Raw genomic sequence first — 18,073 nt, forward strand, 5'->3', positions numbered from 1 at the left:
GAATCCCTTATTTCCAGGACATACTTAGGAAGAACTGCTAAAAAAATGTGTATTTATCCATGTCAAAGAAGAACATGAAGTTAAAGCACCGGTTTTAGAAAATTAAGGCATGTTTACAGTTTGGTACTTACTTTTTAGCAAGATCATATTCTTTAGCTTCGTAATACAGCTTTGCAAAATAGAATCCTTTCATTGACTTCTAAAAAAAATTGAGAACTCTTTTATTTATCATATTTTGAATTCTGCATATTTTTCACAAGAGCTAAAATCAGTCCTAGCAAGGTTAATATTAATAAATTTGATTTTTGTTCACTTAAAAGATTAAAAAAAAAACTGCCTGTAGAAATGCACATGTTCTAAAAGTCCTGAGTCCATGTTTTCTAATTTTCATGAAACAAAAAAATTAATTTAAGAACATCAAGACAAGATGACATCAGAAATTAAGAATTTATATCAGCAAGAAACCTTAGAAACCGTGTGGTGCCCCTCACTTTACAGATAAGTAAACAGACAGAAGCCCACTTTTCTAGGGGAGGAGAGGTATACGACAGACTTCACTTCTCCTGCCGTGTGTAAGCCTTTATGGGGAGAGTACCAAAGTACTTCAGACCCATTAAGGCACTGGGGATTCCCTGGTCCAGTTACTGACCGCTCCACAGATCATTATTCTACACTCACGGAGCTAAAGAGGCAGAAATAAAAATTGAACTCTTCTGGTAATAATCCAAGTCCACACCCTGGCTCTTTTATTTCTATAAGCTCCAAAGTCCAGCCTGCTGAGACACACCAGATGATGTTACACACATGTGACAGAAGTACACAGCCATCAAGCATCTTATTTTTGAAAGCTATATAAGGACACAAAAACAAAAATCAACATATACTAAGTGAAAAAGCAGCCTACAAAGCAATGTTTTCTTTTATTGATTTTATTCCTAAATATACAGGTGTTAGATTTGTTTGCTGTGCCTGCTGTTCACCAGGCACCATTCTGGGCACTGGGGAATGCGCAGGAAATTAAGTCTCTGTCTTCATGCACAAAGGCTGCAGTTCAGGAAGGGTGACAAGCACAGAGGCAGGAGAGAGTGCTATTTTACAGTATTTCACCAATTATGTACAGTGCCCTGCATCTTCACAAGGCTACAATCAGATTCAGCCCATGAAGCACAGGCACCCTAACGCTGTGCCTGTCCAACTGGCAAAGCCCCAGGAGTCGGTCCTAAGTCCTCTTCCCTCTCAGAGCATCTCATCTGGGATACATAATCCATCTCACCCATGACTACGATGACTCTCAAATGTGTATCTCTGGCTCTCAGCTCTCCTGAGCTCTACACTTATGTGTAAAATATTAAGACCTGTCAGTTCTACCTTCTGTGTTACCTCAATCCATCCATTTTTCTGCATCTCTACTGCTACTACCGAAGTACAAGCCTGCTATGATCTCTCTCTGGGACTACCAAAACGACTAATTCCTTCCTGTTTCCCTCCCAAAATTAATTCGTCAAAACATAAGACAAACCACACTGTGCCTTTCTTTAAAATTTAAAATCCTTTTACGGCTTTCATTACATTTTGAAGATACCCATATTTCTCACCAAAGACTAGCATGACGTGGCACCTGCCCAGCTCTACAACTTTACTTCATCTGCCCCTTGCATACTATGGTCTAGCCTGTGACTAAAACCAGAATGCATCTCTCCAACTGGGGCAGCCGTGGGGAGTCTCACTGCTTAATTTAAACAAAGGCAACTGTAGGTATTGATGTGATGTGATTTCTGCCCAGTACATTCAATGTCAGGGTAAAGAAATTCAATGAAGGTAGTAAATAAACGGCAGAGTAACTATGAGTCTCTTAAGGTAGTCAGATGCCTTATCATCTAATTAGAGATTTACGAATTAACGACCAAGATTCTCACTAACCTGGTCAAACAACAGCTAAGGGGCAATGACTTGAAAGGATCGACTGACAAGGAGGACCATGTTAAGCACAACTCACGTCTGGCACATAAACAGATATGAAAAGTAGAGTGAGTGGAAAGCCCTCAGTGCCACTCACCTCCCTCCCCTCTACACCTTGGAGAGGCAGAGCTGGGTCCAGTACACCTGCCAAAAGCATAACACAAGTATATCCATCACATTAAAAGTGCAAAAGAAATAAACCACAAGATCATCTCAAATGCCACCAAAAGAAAAAAGCATGTGACAATATCCAACACCCGGGCTTCCCTGGTGGCACAGTGGATAAGAATCCACCTGCCAACGCAGGGGACACAGGTTTGAGCCCTGGTCCAGGAAGATCCCACATGCCGCAGAGCAAACAGGCCCGTGCGCCACAACTGCTGAGCCTGCGCTCTAGAGCCCGCGAGCCACAACTACTGAGCCCGCGTGCCTAGAGCCCGCGCTCCGCAACAAGAGAAGCCACCGCAATGAGAAGCCCACATACCGCAACAAAGAGTAGCCCCCGCTCGCTGCAACTACAGAAAGCCCGCACGCAACAACGAAGACCCAATGCAGCCAAAAATAAATTAATTAATTTTTTTTAAAAAAAGGAATACATCGTAGGAAATTAAACCAACCAAAAAAATAGAGCAATTATTATTTACTCTAGGAAAAATAAAACTACACAATAAAGGTGACTTGAATGCAAAAATATTTACCTTACCGTAATTATATAAACACTAGATATTCACTTAACTAAAATTTACAAGAACAGAACTGAAAAAAGGAGGGGAAAAGTAAATACATCTGTGGACCGGTCTGGAGGAGAGGTGAAAGCCAGCAGAAAGTGTCTAAAATGAGGAAAAGGAGATAAATAAAAGTACAGTCGACCCTTGAACAAAGCAAGGGTTAGGGGCACTGACCCTCTACCCAGTTCAAGATCCACATATACATACAGTCGGCCCTCTGTATACACACTCGGTTCCTCCATACCCAAGTTTCCACATCCTAAGATTCAACCAACCGTGGATCGCATAGTACTCTAGCACATATTTATTGAAAATAAACCCACATTTAAGTGGACCTGTGCTGTTCAAACCCGTGTTGTTCAAGGGTCAACTGGACATATGTATGTTATTCAGAAGTATGAAATACAGATGTTAAGGGTAGAACAAACACCTAAGAGCTGTCAAGTTGCCTCTAAGGAGCAGGAAATCAGGGGTGTGGAATAAAAAGCCAACTAGACAGAAAACTAGGAAAACTAAATAGAAGCCATCTGGAAAAAAAATTGAAGAAACGTTAAGTGACATTTTCAACAAGAACAAAAACACATGTAAAGGAGTAGAAAATGGCAGAACAAAAGATGAGGTGAACAAATGAAAGCACACTGGAAGCCTGGGAAGATGGGAGACTGTGGACCCATCACAGCACCTAGAACTTGGACATCCTAGAAAGCCTGGTCTGTTCACACATGGCCAGTCTCTGCCAAACTGGGTACCAAGTAGATACCAATCTCTTCCTACTCTTCACAGCTGCTGTCTCTGCTCACTCCACCATCTCCCTCCCAACCTGTCCACAGCACCCTGTTTTGTCATTTCACTGAGACCCAAGTTTACAGAATTACTGTCACATGTTCCAAAGTTACGCACTTGCTAGTCAATATTCCACTGAAGGCCCCAGGTTCTAAAATCAATGATTTCTCCTTGTCTGAAGAAAAACATCTGCTCAAAACACTCTTTATAAATGTAAAAGAGGTGAGAGTAATAACCAACCCGTAAAGTTTTGTCCCCACCCTTATTCATTTGACAGAAAAGTTCCTTAGTTCAGAGAACATTCTAACTCCTGTCTAGACAGTGGTTCTTACTCTTTTGAGAGCCAGGGTCCCCACTTAGAATTTCATAAAAGCTCTCAACTTGCTTTAGAAAAAATAGTTACACCGTTTTCAGGGGTACAGAAACGTTCAGTGAGGTTCCGGCTCAGGCTCTGGTCCCACAGTCGCATTCATGAGTACGCCAGCAGTTGGGAATTACAGTCTGCATGTGAGCACCTGCTCCCCTCCTCCGGAGGGATGGGCTGTCCGCCACTCCACTGGTCCTAAGAGAAACTAAGCCACACCCACTGCCAATCCCGCCGAGCCACCTGTGTCCCCAGGACAAGTAGCTTTCACCTCTCCAGGTCTCAACATCCACAGGGTCGTCGGCAGTAACACCACACACACCTAGAACGTGGCTAAAGACACAATTACGGTGCCATTACATTCCTGACTGTCGCTCGGTTTTCGGTTTTCAACTTCCTCATGCATCTTTATTCGCACAGGCCCCTGCCCAGAACACCTTGGACGACCGTCCCTCTAACAGCCACATCCGAGGGCTCACCAAACGCGCCGAGCACTGCCCTCAACGTTTAACGAAGACCCTCCTAAAGCTCCTGTCAGTACCCTAACGCCGCCCTACTGCTGAAGTAAGCTACACTGACCTCAAACCCCACGGCGTGTGCGGGGCAGAGCTGCATTCGACCCCGGACAGCGACCAGGGATCCGACCAGCGGCTGGCGGATCCACGGTGCACCCAGCTCGCTATCTGCCTCCAGGGAGGAAAAGTACCCCGAGAGGCGTCGCCGGAAGGCCACAAAATCTGCCCCGGACACAAGGCCCGGGAGGAAATGCAGACCCCACCAGGGCTCCGCTGAAAAACAAAATGCCGGTAAAAGCAGCTGTGAGGAGCGGCGGGGTGTGAGGGGCGGCAGGGCGGCCGGGCCTCGGCGCGGAGCCCGGGCCGTGGGCGCAGCGCGGCCGCCTCCCTGGCCGCCCGGGCGCCGGGGACGAAGAGGAGAGGAAGTGGAGGAGAGAAAAAAGAAGGAGAAGGAAGAGAAAGCGCCAACGCCGCCGCCCGCCCCGCCGCCTCCCCGCCCCCCGGCCGCCGGCCGCGCCTCAGCGCGAACCATGGCGCCGCCGCCCACGGGCCCGCCTGGAGGCCGCGCGCCCCGGCCCGCTCACCTCCCGGAGAGACGGGGCGGAGCCCTGCACCGAGGCGATATACCGCTCCACGTCGGCCTTGTTGCGCCTCATAGCGCCGCCGACCAGGGTTCGCGCGCGGGACGCCAGCGCCTAGGCCGCAGCGGCTGCGGTCTCGGGAGCGCGGCGCCCAAAGGTCCGTGACGCAGCGCCGTCGCCGGCGAGAGTCCGACGCGCCTGCGAGTGTGCGTGCGTGCGTGTCGCGTCAGCCCTGTGCGCCGCGCAGGCCCGTGGGCGCCGGCGCGCGGAGGTGACTGCGCTTGCGCGACGCGGAAATGAGAAGCTCGCGGGCTGTGTGACGCGGCAGAAAGTGCATAGCGACTACCTGGGCCGCGAGAAGCAACGTCCGTGAATAGCCCGCCCCACAGGCGCTGGAGGCGGACGGGGTGTACCCGGTGCTGACGTCACTCTTCGGCGCCAGTCGTATGCGTCAAAGCGCTCGTTTTTGGAATTTGAATTTTTAGGTCTTAGCTTAAAACAAGTTTCATAAAATGTTTTCAGTAGGTTTTAGGATTAAAAAGATCACATCCGTGTATACAGGGAGTTTAGAATTTATGGTTATGGATAATTTTGATCCTTTTTTTATAGACTTAAAACAGTTTTATCCAACACATGGAACTAACCTGGCCTCTTACAGCCTATCCTTTTTGATTTTTCAATTTTTCCAAATTTTCCACAATGAGCAATTACTGCATTTATAAAGAGGGAAAATAAAACAGAACATTCTGGTTCTGTTTTATTTCAATCATATTGGATGTGAATAAGGGTGGCTGGTTTGGAAGAGCCTACCTTGGGTAGTTGATCTTCCTAGTATTGGGTGGGCCAAAAGTGCCTTCCGTTTTTTAAGTAAAAATAAAAGACACATTTTTCGTTTTCGCCAAGAACTACATTGAACAACGTATTCACCCTTTTGTTCCACTACCTTCTGCCATTTTTCAGGCAACTTCGTAATCCCATCTTACCAAAACTTTTTATCTTTTTGAGCAAAGAACTGTTCCAGGTGCCTTTTACAGTCTTTCAGGGAACTGAATTTTTTTCCATTAAGAGAATTTTCTAAAGACCGAAATCAATGGAAATCCCTGGGCGCAATGTCTGGTGAATATGGTAGATGAATCAGAACTTCCCAGCCAAGCTGTAAATAACAGTTTTTTTTATTTTGCCTGGTCATCAGAGAAACACGCAGTCTTGCGTTATCCTGATGGAAGATTATGTGTTTTCTGTTGACTAATCCGGACGCTTTTCGTCGAGTGCTGTTTTCAGTTGGTCTACTTGGGAGCAGTACTTGTTGGAATTAATTGTTTGGTTTTCCGGAAGAAGCTCATAATAGAGGACTCCCTTCCAATCCCACTATAGACACACCACCACCTTCTTTGAATGAAAACTGGCCTTTGGTGTGGTTGGTCATGGTTCATTTTGCTTGCCCCACAATCTTTTCCGTTCCACATTGTTGTACATATCCACTTTTCATCGCCCATCGCAATCGGTTTTAAAAATGGAACCTTTTTATTTATGTTTCAGTAGAGAATCACGTGTGAAAATATGGTCAAGGTTTTTTGCGCTTAACTTATGTTGAACCCACACATCAAAGCGATTCACATAACCAAGCTGGTGCAAACGATTTTCAACGCTTGATTTGGATATTTTGAGTATGTCAGCTATCTCCCGCGTGGTATAACATTGATTGTTCTTAATTATTGTTTCGATTTGATCGCCATCAACTTCAACTGGTCTACCTGACCGTGGAGCATCGTCCAGCGAGAGATCTCCAGCACGAAACTTCACAAACCACTTTTGACACGTTTGATCAGTCACAGCACCTTGTCCATACACTGTACAAATCCTTTTTTGCAATTCGGGTGTGTGTGTGTGTGTGTGTGTGTGTGTGTGTGTGTGTTTTCTGGTTGTGTTTTTACCTTTCTTGAAATAATAGAGCATAATATGCCGAAAATGCTTTTTTCCTTCCATCTTCAATATTAAAATGGCTACACAAAAATTCACCAATTTTGATGTCTTTTTTTAAATGCACGCTGATATGACAGCTGTCACATACAGTCTAACAAAATTGTTTCTAATGAAGTTAAAGACCACTAAGTGCTGCTAGAGGCACCTTATGGAAAAAACCAAAAGAACCTTTGGCCCACCCAGTACTTGCCCCAGGTCCCAGCTAATGATAGCTTATCAAGGGAGTGGTGAGGGGCCTGCCCCTCTACTGGTTTCCCTGGTAACTAATGAGCCCACCTGAAGTCAATTCCCCTATAACTGGTAATCCCTCTTTCCCCGAGGAAGTGGAGACGCCACCCTGTCCTGCCCTCGGTCCACTGCACACAGTGGGGTGTTGCTCCAGGATCTTGCTTCAGACTTGTAAGCTCCCCCATCCATTAAACTATCGATGTCTCTGTTGCTGACTCCGGGCTCTTCTGTCTTGAAGCTGGGCAAGCACAGGGCTTGTAGGCCTGCGGGGTGCAGCCCAGCAGCTTCACATGTATTGACTCGTTTGATGCTTCCAACAACTTCGTGAAGGTAATGTTGTTTGTTATTATGCTCAAGTCGACAGATAAGGAAACCAAAGGAGTGGACAGGAAAGCAACTTTGCCAAGCACACCTGGTAAAATTACTACCTTTAATCTGTTTTACGAGAATATATTGAAAAGGAGTAAGCCAAAGAAAAAACCTTGAGGCACTCAAGAGGCTTTTCTTAAATACATTTATTAAGCTTTGAAACTTCAGTTTTCACCAAATGGGAGGATGAGTCTGTCCTGCTGGGCTTTAAAAATAGACATTCTTCTCCAGGAAGATGTCCATCGTAGTCCACATCTTTTCCCAGCATGGACCAGATCCATCCCAACTTGTTCTCACAAGTAATTATCCTTCCCCCAAATCACACAGCTAACTGTAATGTTCTCTCCGAGGACCACCTTACCGGTGGGATGGATTCCACTCTAATGGCTGCATCACTCATGTTGAGGCATTACAAATTTAATTCAAATGAGAGTTGAATCCATAGAAATATCTGACTTATGATGTCTTTCATCAGCCACAGTTTTACCTGATTAATCTGAGTCCTCAACTTCTGAATTTATTGAACTGACAGGCATCCAGCATTGATGCTGATCAAATCAGGAGCTTTTTCATCTCCTCAAGTCCACCTGTCCTCTGCGGCTGCTTACCATCCCTGGCAGACACCTTGTCTTTCATGTAATCACATGACTCTTTCTTCAGAATCACGCATGCCGTCAGTTCATCCCATCATTTTCTCAGCACTCTTATTTTGTACGATTCCACAGTAATCCTAAACTACTCGTAGGTAGCACTGGGAATATTCTCATGACATTTTTTTTGTTTTTCTCTTTATTTTTTTCTCATGACTTTTGAACTTAGTAGACACGACGAGGTTAAAACGTTCATAGAGAACCTCAGAAACAGGAGGAACCAACAGGACTGCACGTTGCCACCGATGCTATCTTTTGTTCTTGGACATAATTAAGTTTTCATTTTAAAACTTTTGCTCTCATCACATCTGTAAAAATAGAGGCTTTTGTACATGCTACTCTCAATGTCTGTACAACCTAAACTGCCTTACAGGTGCAGAAATGGATCCTTCACCCATGAGCTGAGGAAGGATTTAGAGCTATCACATGATAGCACGACCCTGCCTGGGATCACGCAGGCAGAGCTTGCACAAATCATAAATTAAGAAATGTGTATACACACGTATGTATATGCATTTGTATGTGTACATCTATATGTGTATACATATAGGTGTATGTATATGCACGCACATGTGTGTTTGTATGTATGTGTCTCTGGAAATTGAAGTCCCTAAATCAGTGCTGTCTAATATAATGTGACCCAACATGGATTTTAAAATTTTCTAGAAGCCACACTTTAAAAAATAAGAAGGAACAGGAGAAATTCATTTGAATAGCCTTTTATTCAACCCAGTATATTTAAAACATAATTTCAGCATGCAATTAATATGAGCAAATTGTTAATAAACTATCTTACATTCTTTTCTTTGTACCAAGCGTTCAAAATCTGATCTGTGGAAATTGAATCTGCGTTTAGATTTCATAAAATTTAGGGTTGAAAAAATAGATTCATATACCCAAGTTGTCCCGAACATACTTAGAAGTTATCAATAATTGAACTGAATAGCAAGTTTTAAATTTTAAATTAATTAATTAAAATTAATTAAAAAATCCAGTTCCTCAGGAGGACCAGCTACATTTCAAGTGTTCAATTGCCATGTGTGTCTGGTGTGTTGGATGGCAAAGCTCTCATAGTTCTATTGACGTTGAACTTAGAAAGGAAAGAGTTGTGTTGGAAAATAGATACTACTTGTAGCAGTCAGTGTGGCTGACAGAAAACCCAAAAACTACAGCGTCCCAGAAGCTAAAACACAGAGCTTTAAGGAGAGAATAATCAACAGTGTAAAATGCTGCAAAAAGATCAGGAATGATGACTGAGGAAAACTCTTTAGACTTGTTTCCTATAAGTTGATTTTTGAAAGAAATGGTGCAGGCAAAAAGCAGCCTGCAAACGGTTGAGGGATTAGGTGGTGAAGAAATGAACGCACCTAAGTGATGATTACTGTCTTTTTATTAGGGAAAACTGACGTTGGTATTCTTTGGTAGATAATCACATAGAAAAATTGCCCATTGTGGGGTGTATAGTTTCATGAATTTTAAGGCATGCATAGATTCATGTAATGACTACCACAGTCGGGATACAGAACAACTCCATCATTCCCCAAACTGACTCACACGACTGCTTTAGAATCACACCCTCCCAGCACTGATCACTCCCCACACTATAGTTTTGTCTTCTCAAGAATGTCTTATGGATGGAATCATACTGTGTGTTTTCATACCGGCTTTGTTCACTCAGCATAATGCCTTTGAAATTCATCCAAGTTTTTGCATCCTCAATAGTTCATTCTTTTTCATTGCTGAGTAACATTCCACAGGTGAGCAGACCACAGGGTTATCCATTGACCAGTTGTAGGGCATGTGGGTTGTTGCCAGTTTCTGGTGGTCGTGAAGAGAGCTGCTGTAAACATTTTTTTATCAGTTTTTTCTTCAATGAACACAAGTTTTCATTTCTCTAGGGCAAGGGTTTGCAAACTATGGCCGTTGTGTGGACTGGCTGCCTGTTTTTTTTTTAATAAATTAATTTAGTTGTTTTTGGCTGCATTGGGTCTTCGTTGCTGCGTGCTGGCTTTCTCTCATTGCGGTGAGCGGGGGCTACTCTTCGTTGCGATGCGCGGGCTTCTCATTGTGGTGGCTCCTCTTGTTGTGGAGCACGGGCTCTAGGCGCGCGGGCTTCAGTGGTTGTGGCACGCAGGCTCAGTAGTTGTGGCTCGTGGGCTCTAGAGCGGAGACTCAGTAGTTGTGGCGCACGAGCTTAGTTGCTCCACGGCATGTGGGATCTTCCCGGATCAGGGCTCGAACCCATGTCCCCTGTATTGGCAGGCAGATTCTTAACCACTGCGCCACCAGGGAAGTCCCTGGCTGCCTGTTTTTGCAAATAAAATTTTTCTGCACCACGACCATGCCCATTCGTTTATGTGGTGTCTTATGGCTGTTTTGTGCTGTGAGAGTTGAGTAGTTAGTTGTGACTGAGACCTATGTCCTACAAGCCTAAAATATTTACTCTCTGGCCCTTTAAGGAAAACTTTGCTTATAAGTCCTCTAAAGAAAGACTCAGGCCTCCAAGCCAGAGTCTCGCCCAAGCCTCTCACCTCCTTCGTGCCACCTCCTTGCCTTTCCGGCATCCACCTCTCCCACGCCCTCTTCTCTGTGTGCCTCAGTCTCCTGCCGGAAGAAATGGGTTGAGCCCCAAGGAGGCTGAGGAGGGATGGGGGAGGGCCTGGGGTGGGTTCTGCCCACTGCCCCAAGCCATAGGGGCTCTAGCCAGGGCCTAGGAGAGGAGGGCGCTGGCTCGGGGCGAGGGGGTGGGTAGCTGCCCCCGTTACTGCTGCTGCTGTCTTGCTGTAGCCACCTGCCCCGTCCCTTCCCTCTTTCCCACTGCTGTCCATGGTGAGGAGGGAGGTGCAGTCCCCAGTTCCTACCCCGCAGGGCTGTGTTACTTGGTTTTTAAACGACTGGTTGGGATAAAATCCTAAAGAAATAAAACTTCCAATGGATTAAAGAAAAAAAAGACTGAGGAGTGGGACTGTTAGGTCCTCTAGTGGGTGTTCTGTACAGCTTTACGAGAGGCTGCCAAGCCGACAGAGTGGCCGCCTCAGTGCTGCGTTCCCGTCAGAAGTACGGCACCCTTGTCAGCACTTGGTATTGCCAGCATTTTTTAATTTAAGCCATTCTAAAAAGTGTAGCAGAATTTGTCATGGTTCTGTTCTAGCCCCTCACAGGTAATATTGCTGGACATTTTTTCATAGGCATATTTGCCAGCCATATATCTTGTTTGGTAAACTCTGTGTTTTACTTGTTGCCCATATTTTAATCCGGTTGTTTGTTGTGATGAGATAAAATCTACATTTTAAGGCAGAACAAGAAAATTTAAACATCAAGTTCTCTGTCTGTGTCCCCTGGGCTTTCCCCCTCCCTCCCTAATGAGCAGTGTGCATCTGCATTACACATTAACCAGACCTCCTCAAAGATGGGAGTGCCTGCTCGAAGGTAAAGAGCTTTCCTTTTTCCTTTCTTCTGAGCTAGCAATGTGACTTCTTGAAAGAATCGCACTCTTTCCCAGCTCTGCAGGGGGTCATGGTGACTTGCACCTGGGCTTTGTATCCTCGTGAACTTTATGCAAAATAAGTAAGTCATTGTGATTTACGATCCTTTGTCTTGAAAACTGTTTAGGACTGTGCCTTCAACATCTAACAGGTGGAACAGTTCTCAGATCTTCCGAGAGTCGGCTTCCCAGGTTATAATCCTCAGTTTGGCTCGAAAAAAATTCCTTTTTTTCCTTCTTACCTTGATTGTTAATTGAATTTTCATCAACAGTTGTCTCACTGTTGAGTTTTGAGCGGACTTGAGGTATTCTGACTGCAAGTCCTCTGTCAGACATGTAACTGGGAAACATTTTCTCCTAGTCTATAGTTTATTTCATTCTCTCAACAGTGTCTTCCACAAGGGAGACATCTTTTGATTTTGATAAAGTGCAGCTTATCAATTCTTTTGTTTTCTGAATCATGCTTTTGCTGTCACATCTAAGGACTTAGGACCCCTGGTCATGAAGGTTTTCTTCTGTCTTACACTTTATATTTAGATATAGGACCCACTTTGAGTTAATTTTTTCACTAAGTGGAAGGTTTTTGTCCAGAGCCTTTTTGCCTATGGATGTCTAATTGCTATAGCAGTATCCTTTTCCATTAAATTGCTATGGCCCCTCTATAGAAATCAAATGACCATGTTAGCATCTGTGTCTGGACTCTCCCTTTTGTTTCACTGATTTATGCATCGAACTTTTTACAGATACCTCACTGTCTCGATTGCTGCAGCTTTATATATGCCTTAAAATCAAGTAGTGTGATTCTTCCAACTTGACACTTCTTTGTCAGAATTGTTATGTTCTAGTTCCTTTGCCTTTCCACATCCATTCTACAATCACATTTTCTGTATCTATAAAATATTCTGCAGGAACTTGATTGTAGACGTGTTTAATCTGTAGATTAGGGCAGAGAGCATCACCATCTCTACCATGTCTTCCAGTCCACTGCATGGACCAGTTATTCAAGGTCTTCAGTTTCATCAGTGTTTTGTGGTTTTAAGTATACACATCCTGACATGTTTTGTTAGGTTATAGCTATTTCATTTTTCATAGAGCTGATGTAAATGTTATTTTTTAGATATCAGCTTACAATTGTACATTGCTCATATAGAGAAATACAACTAATTTTTGTCTGTTGACCTTGTATCCTGTGACATTGTTAAAACTCACCTATTAATTCAAGGAGTTTTTAAACATTTTTTTTGTAGGTTACTTGGGATTTTACACATAGACAATCATGTTATCCAATCTGTATGCCTTTTATTTCTTTCTCTCGCCTTACAGCATGGTCTAGGAATTTTAGTAGAAGTTTGAATGAGACAGGTGAGCGAGGACATTTTTCCTTGTTTCCAGTCTTAAGGAGAAAGACTTTCACTAATAAGTACAATGTTAGCTATAGGTTTTTTGTAGACGCCTTTATCAAGTTAAGGAGATTTCCTTTTATTCCTGGTTTGCTGACAGTCTTTATCATGAATGGACATTGAAATATGTCGAATGCTTTGTCTGTATTAGTTGATACGATCATGTAATGTTTTAAGTTGTTAATATGATTACATTGGATTTTAGAATGTTAGGCCTGCCTTGAATTCCCAGGATATACCCCACACGGTGGTGTCGTGTTTTGCTTGTTTCTTTTTTTTTAAAGATAGAGAGGGACTTCCCTGGTGGCGCAGTGGTTAAGAATCTGCCTGCCAATGCAGGGGATGCAGGTTTGGTCCCTGGTCTGGGAGAATTCCACATGCCGCGGAGCAACTAAGCCCATGCGCCACAACTACTGAGCCTGTGTTCTAGAGCCTGTGTGCCCCAACTACTGAGCCCGCGTGCCACAACTACTGAAGCCTGTGCGCCTAGAGCCCGTGCTCCACAACAAGAGAAGCCACTGCAGTGAGAAGCCCGCGCACTGCAACGAAGAGTAGCCCCAGCTCACTGCAACTAGAGAAAGCCCGCGTGCAGCAACGAAGACCCAACGCAGCCAAAAGTAAATTAATTAATTAAAAAAAAAAAAGGTAGAGAGAGAGAGAGAACATTTTATTCTTTCCATAATGAGCAGCAGCAGTCAATTAAGCTTCACATTCTGGGTCGGACTTTTAAGTATGATTTGTTTTTCATAATGTATTTTATTTTTAAAAAAGGAAGCACAGGGGCTTCCCTGGTGGCGCAGTGGTTGAGAGTCCGCCTGCTGAGGCAGGGGACACGGGTTCGTGCCCCGGTCCGGGAAGATCCCACATGCCACGGAGCGGCTGGGCCCGTGAGCGGCCGCTGAGCCTGCGCGTCCGGAGGCTGTGCTCCGCAACGGGAGAGGACGCAACCAACAGCGAGAGGCCCGCGTACCGTAAAAAAAATAAATAAATAAAAAGGAAGCACAGGTGTATTTTGAGAGAGAAGTAAAATATAGAAAATGCAAAATTTGTTTTGACAATTGGTATACCATATTTTGAAACAGTATAATTATTTAAAAATACAGCATAGCCAACAGCCTATAAAATTTCTTTTGGCATTTCATTTGGTAAAGTAGGAAAACTTTCTTAAATAAAAGTTAGCTATCAACACAGTCCATAAGTTAGATTGTATGTTTTTGGGGTTTTTTAAAATATTTTATTTTATTTTGGAGTGTAGTTGATTAACAATGTTGAGCCAGCTTCCGGTGTACAGCAAAGTGATTCAATTATACATATACATGTATCTATTCTTTTTCAAATTCTTTTCCCATTTAGGTTATTACAGAATATTGAGCAGTATTTCCTGTGCTATACAGTTGGTCCTTGTTGGTTATCTATTTTATAATTTTTTATTTTTTGATATTGCTTCTTGTTTTAAGTTATTTATTTTATATTTTAGCTGCATTGGGTCTTTGTTGCTGAGTGTGGGCTTTCTCTAGTTGCGGCAAGCAGGGGCTACTTTTCGTTGCGGTGCGTGGTCTTCTCATTGTGGTGGCTTCTCTTGTTGCGGAGCACGGGCTCTAGGTGTGCGGACTTCAGTAGTTGTGGCGCACGGGCTCAGTAGTTGTGGCTTGCGGGCTCTAGAGCACAGGCTCAGTAGTTGTGGCGCACGGGCTTAGTTGCTCCGTGGCTTGTTTCTTTATCGTGGTAAAATACACAGAACATCAAATTTACCATTTTAACGATTTTTTTAGTGTATAATTCAATGGCATTAAATACATTCACAGTGTTGTACAGCCATCACCACTATCCATCTCCTAAAGTTTTTTAATCATTCCAAACAGAAACGCTGTACCCATTAAACAGTAACTCCCCATCCCCCCGTCCCCATCCCCTGGTACCCTCTACTCTATGTCTCTAATGAATTTGCCTATTCTAGGAACCCCATAGAATGGGAATCATACATTATTTGTCCTTTTGTGCCTGGCTTATTTGACTTAGCCTTATGTTTTCAAGTTTCATCTATGGTACAGCATTTTTCAGAATTTCATGACTTTTCATGGATGAGTTTGTATTAACCTTTTATATACTACTCAATTCAATTTGCTAATTTTTCTTGAGGATTTTGCATTTAAGTTCACGAGGGATATGGACATTTTCTAATTTCCCTTGACTTTCTCTCTTTGATCCATCGATTATTTAGAAGTCTGTTGTTTAACCTCCAAGTGTTTAGAGATTCTCTTGTTATGTTGGTCTTATCGACTCCTGGTCTACTTGCACTAAGATCAGAGGACTAACTTTACATGATTTTAGTTACTATTTTTAAATGGATAAGGTTTGTTTTATGACCCAAGATATAGTCTACCTTGGTGAATCTACCATGTGCACTTTAAAAGGATGTGTATTCTGCTGTTGATGGGTGGAGTGTTCCACAAATGTCTATTAGATCCACTGGGTTGATGGTCCTGTTCGGTCTGTGTCACTATTGATTTTCTGTCTCCTAATTATGTCAGTTACTGAGGGAGGAGTATTGAAGTCTTCAGCTATAATTTTGGATTTGTCTATCCCTCCCTTTAGTTCTGTCAGTTTTTGCTTCATGAATTTTGAAGCTCTGGTGTTAGATGCAAACACATTTAGGATAGTTGTGTCTTCTTGGTGAATTGACCCTTTATTATTGTGTGATGTCCTTCTTTATCCCCGATGATCTTCTTTGCTCTGAAATCTACTTTGTCTGATACTAATATGGCCACTCTAGCTCTTTTGGTTAAAGTTTCTATATTTCTTTTTCATCCCTTTACTTTTGATGTATGTATGTCATTATAAAATGACAAGAAAAGCTAAAGCTAGTTTCTTGTTCAACATATAGTTAGGTATTGTTTATCCACTCTGACAATGTCTTTTAATTGTTACGTTTAGTCCATTTATATTTAACGTAATTATTGATGTTTAGATCTATGTCTCCTATTTTATTATTTGGATTCTGTTTACTCCATTTTTAATTCCTCTGTTTACTCTTTTCTGCCTTCTTTTTGGTTATTTGAGTATTTTGTATAATAATATTCTCATTCCGTTTTGATTTATCTATTGTTTTTGAATATCTCTTTGTATAGTTGTTTCTTAAATGGTGGCTCTAGGGCTTCCAATATAGATAATTATTCACAGAGTACTCAGAACGAATACTTCACCATTTCAAGTAGAATGTAGAAACTTTATGGCCATATAGATAGCTTTACCTTCCCCCCTTTATGTTGTAGATGTCTTATATTACATGTACATGAACTGTAAATGCCACTGAACAGTGTTATAATTTTTCCTTTGTCATCAAATATATTTTAAAAATAGAGGACAGATTCACTAGACAGAGATCACCAAGGAAAGAGAAGACTTTAATAATACCCTAAACAAACTAGACCTAAACGACATCTATTGACAACCCCACCCAACAACAGCAGAATACACGTGCCTCTCAAGTGCACATGGAACATTCTCCAGCATAGACCATATGCTAAGGCATAAGATAAACCTCACTAAGTGCAAAAAAATTGAAATGATACATACGAAGTATGTTTTCCCACAACAATGGAATGAAATTAGAAATCAACTACAGAGCTGAACTGGAGAAATTTACAGATATGTGCAAATTAACAGCATACTTCTAAATAACCAATGAGTCAAGACATCACAAGGGAAATTAGCAAATACCTTGAGTTGAATGAAAATGAAGAGGCAACATGGTCTGTCGTAGCACGTATGTGTCCCAGGGCCAGTTGGGGGCCGTGGGCGCTGCTGCTTCTGAGCTCTAGAAGTTCTGATAGCTTTGTGGAATGCTGGAAGCTGCTCAGGGTGGAACGTGCTTTGCCAAGTACCCAGCAATCGCCGAGCTCCTCCTGTGAGTGGCAAGGGTACAAGGACAAAACGAGTCCTGCCGTTGGGAGCCATCCTTCTGGCAGGAACACAAACCAGTACATACAAGTGCTCCAAACAGCTACTGAATCAGAGGTGTGAGCAGAGGATTTGGGGAGCAAAGGACAGTGACTAGTTTTGCTTGAGGAAGTCAGGAAAGGTTTAAAAAATGGAGTGAATTTGATGTGAGTCTCAAAAGTGAGGAGGGTATATGGATCTCAGGAGGGCAGGTGAAGGTCTGGGAAAGATAGTCCTGCGTGATGGGCATGGCCATTGGGAGAAAACAGACTCAGCAATAGGCTGGGACCTGCTTGTTCGGTGAGCCTAATGAGGCTGGTAAACAAGGGGAGTCGAGCGATGGCTGCTTGGAGGTCAGAGCAGAGTGAGGAAAGCGTGGAGCCAGCCAGGGCGCCAGCTGGGAGGAAGAAGGGCTCTGGGACCTTCTGCAGCTGAATGGCTGGACTTTGGGGTCCTTAGCTGTGGGGATGGGAGGGGTGGGGGAGGGGAGAACAGAGGGCAACTCAACCTTAGCCTGGGAGCCTGGAGAGATGGTGATGCCACTAAGGGCAGTGGGAAAATGGAGGAAATGGGAACTGCAAGAGGGCCAGGGCCCCTGCCCCCAGGCCGGGCTAGTGGGTATTTATTCTCCTTTCAAGATCCAGCTCCAGGAGACCCTCCCCCGCCACCTGCGGGGTGCTGCCCGTGTGACCTTGCAGAACCTTATGCTTCCCCCCATGCTGTGCTGTAATCGCCCGTCTCTCTTTCTTGGGCAGGAGGAAGCCAAGGCCTGCACCTGCCCAGGGGAGGACACGGCGTGCAGGACTCAGGTCAGACATTTGAGGAGGGGAGGAGGGAACGATAGAGCCCCAAGAGCACTGGGCAGCTGAAGGGTGTGAAGATAAAGCACTGAAGCAGCTCAGAATTCAGGGTGAACGGGGGGAAGAGTCCACCAGCAGCCTACACGGTTCTCAGATTTGCCTTATGTACAGCAATCAGCCCATTTGCTTTTACTCGTATGCATGAATGTTTCTGTGATACACTCAAGGCGACTTGAATTCTTCACGCACACAGACATCCACCAAGGAACAGGGTAGAAATGCGCACGAGC

General features: G+C 43.7%; 1 protein-coding gene across 3 annotated transcripts in view; it reads right to left on the reverse strand.

The window, feature by feature from the left end:
* The window catches only part of RGPD4 (RANBP2 like and GRIP domain containing 4), a 54,136-nt gene extending 48,947 nt beyond the window's left edge, over window positions 1-5,189 (reverse strand). Inside the window, exons 1-2 of one of the 3 annotated variants that reach the window (XM_033401654.2) lie at window positions 4,934-5,095; window positions 132-199 (exon numbers count right to left, since the gene is read on the reverse strand). In XM_033401654.2, coding sequence (XP_033257545.1) covers window positions 132-199; window positions 4,934-5,005 — 140 coding nt within the window. In that variant the 5' untranslated portion in view covers window positions 5,006-5,095. Of the gene's footprint in view, window positions 1-131; window positions 200-4,933 lie in introns of all 3 variants that reach the window. The other 2 variants (XM_033401653.2, XM_033401657.2) reach the window with 2 other exon arrangements.
* Window positions 5,190-18,073: the final 12,884 nt, after the last annotated feature.

This window comes from Orcinus orca, chromosome 13 (assembly GCF_937001465.1).
Source record: "Orcinus orca chromosome 13, mOrcOrc1.1, whole genome shotgun sequence".
NCBI classification, from domain to species: Eukaryota; Metazoa; Chordata; class Mammalia; order Artiodactyla; family Delphinidae; genus Orcinus; species Orcinus orca.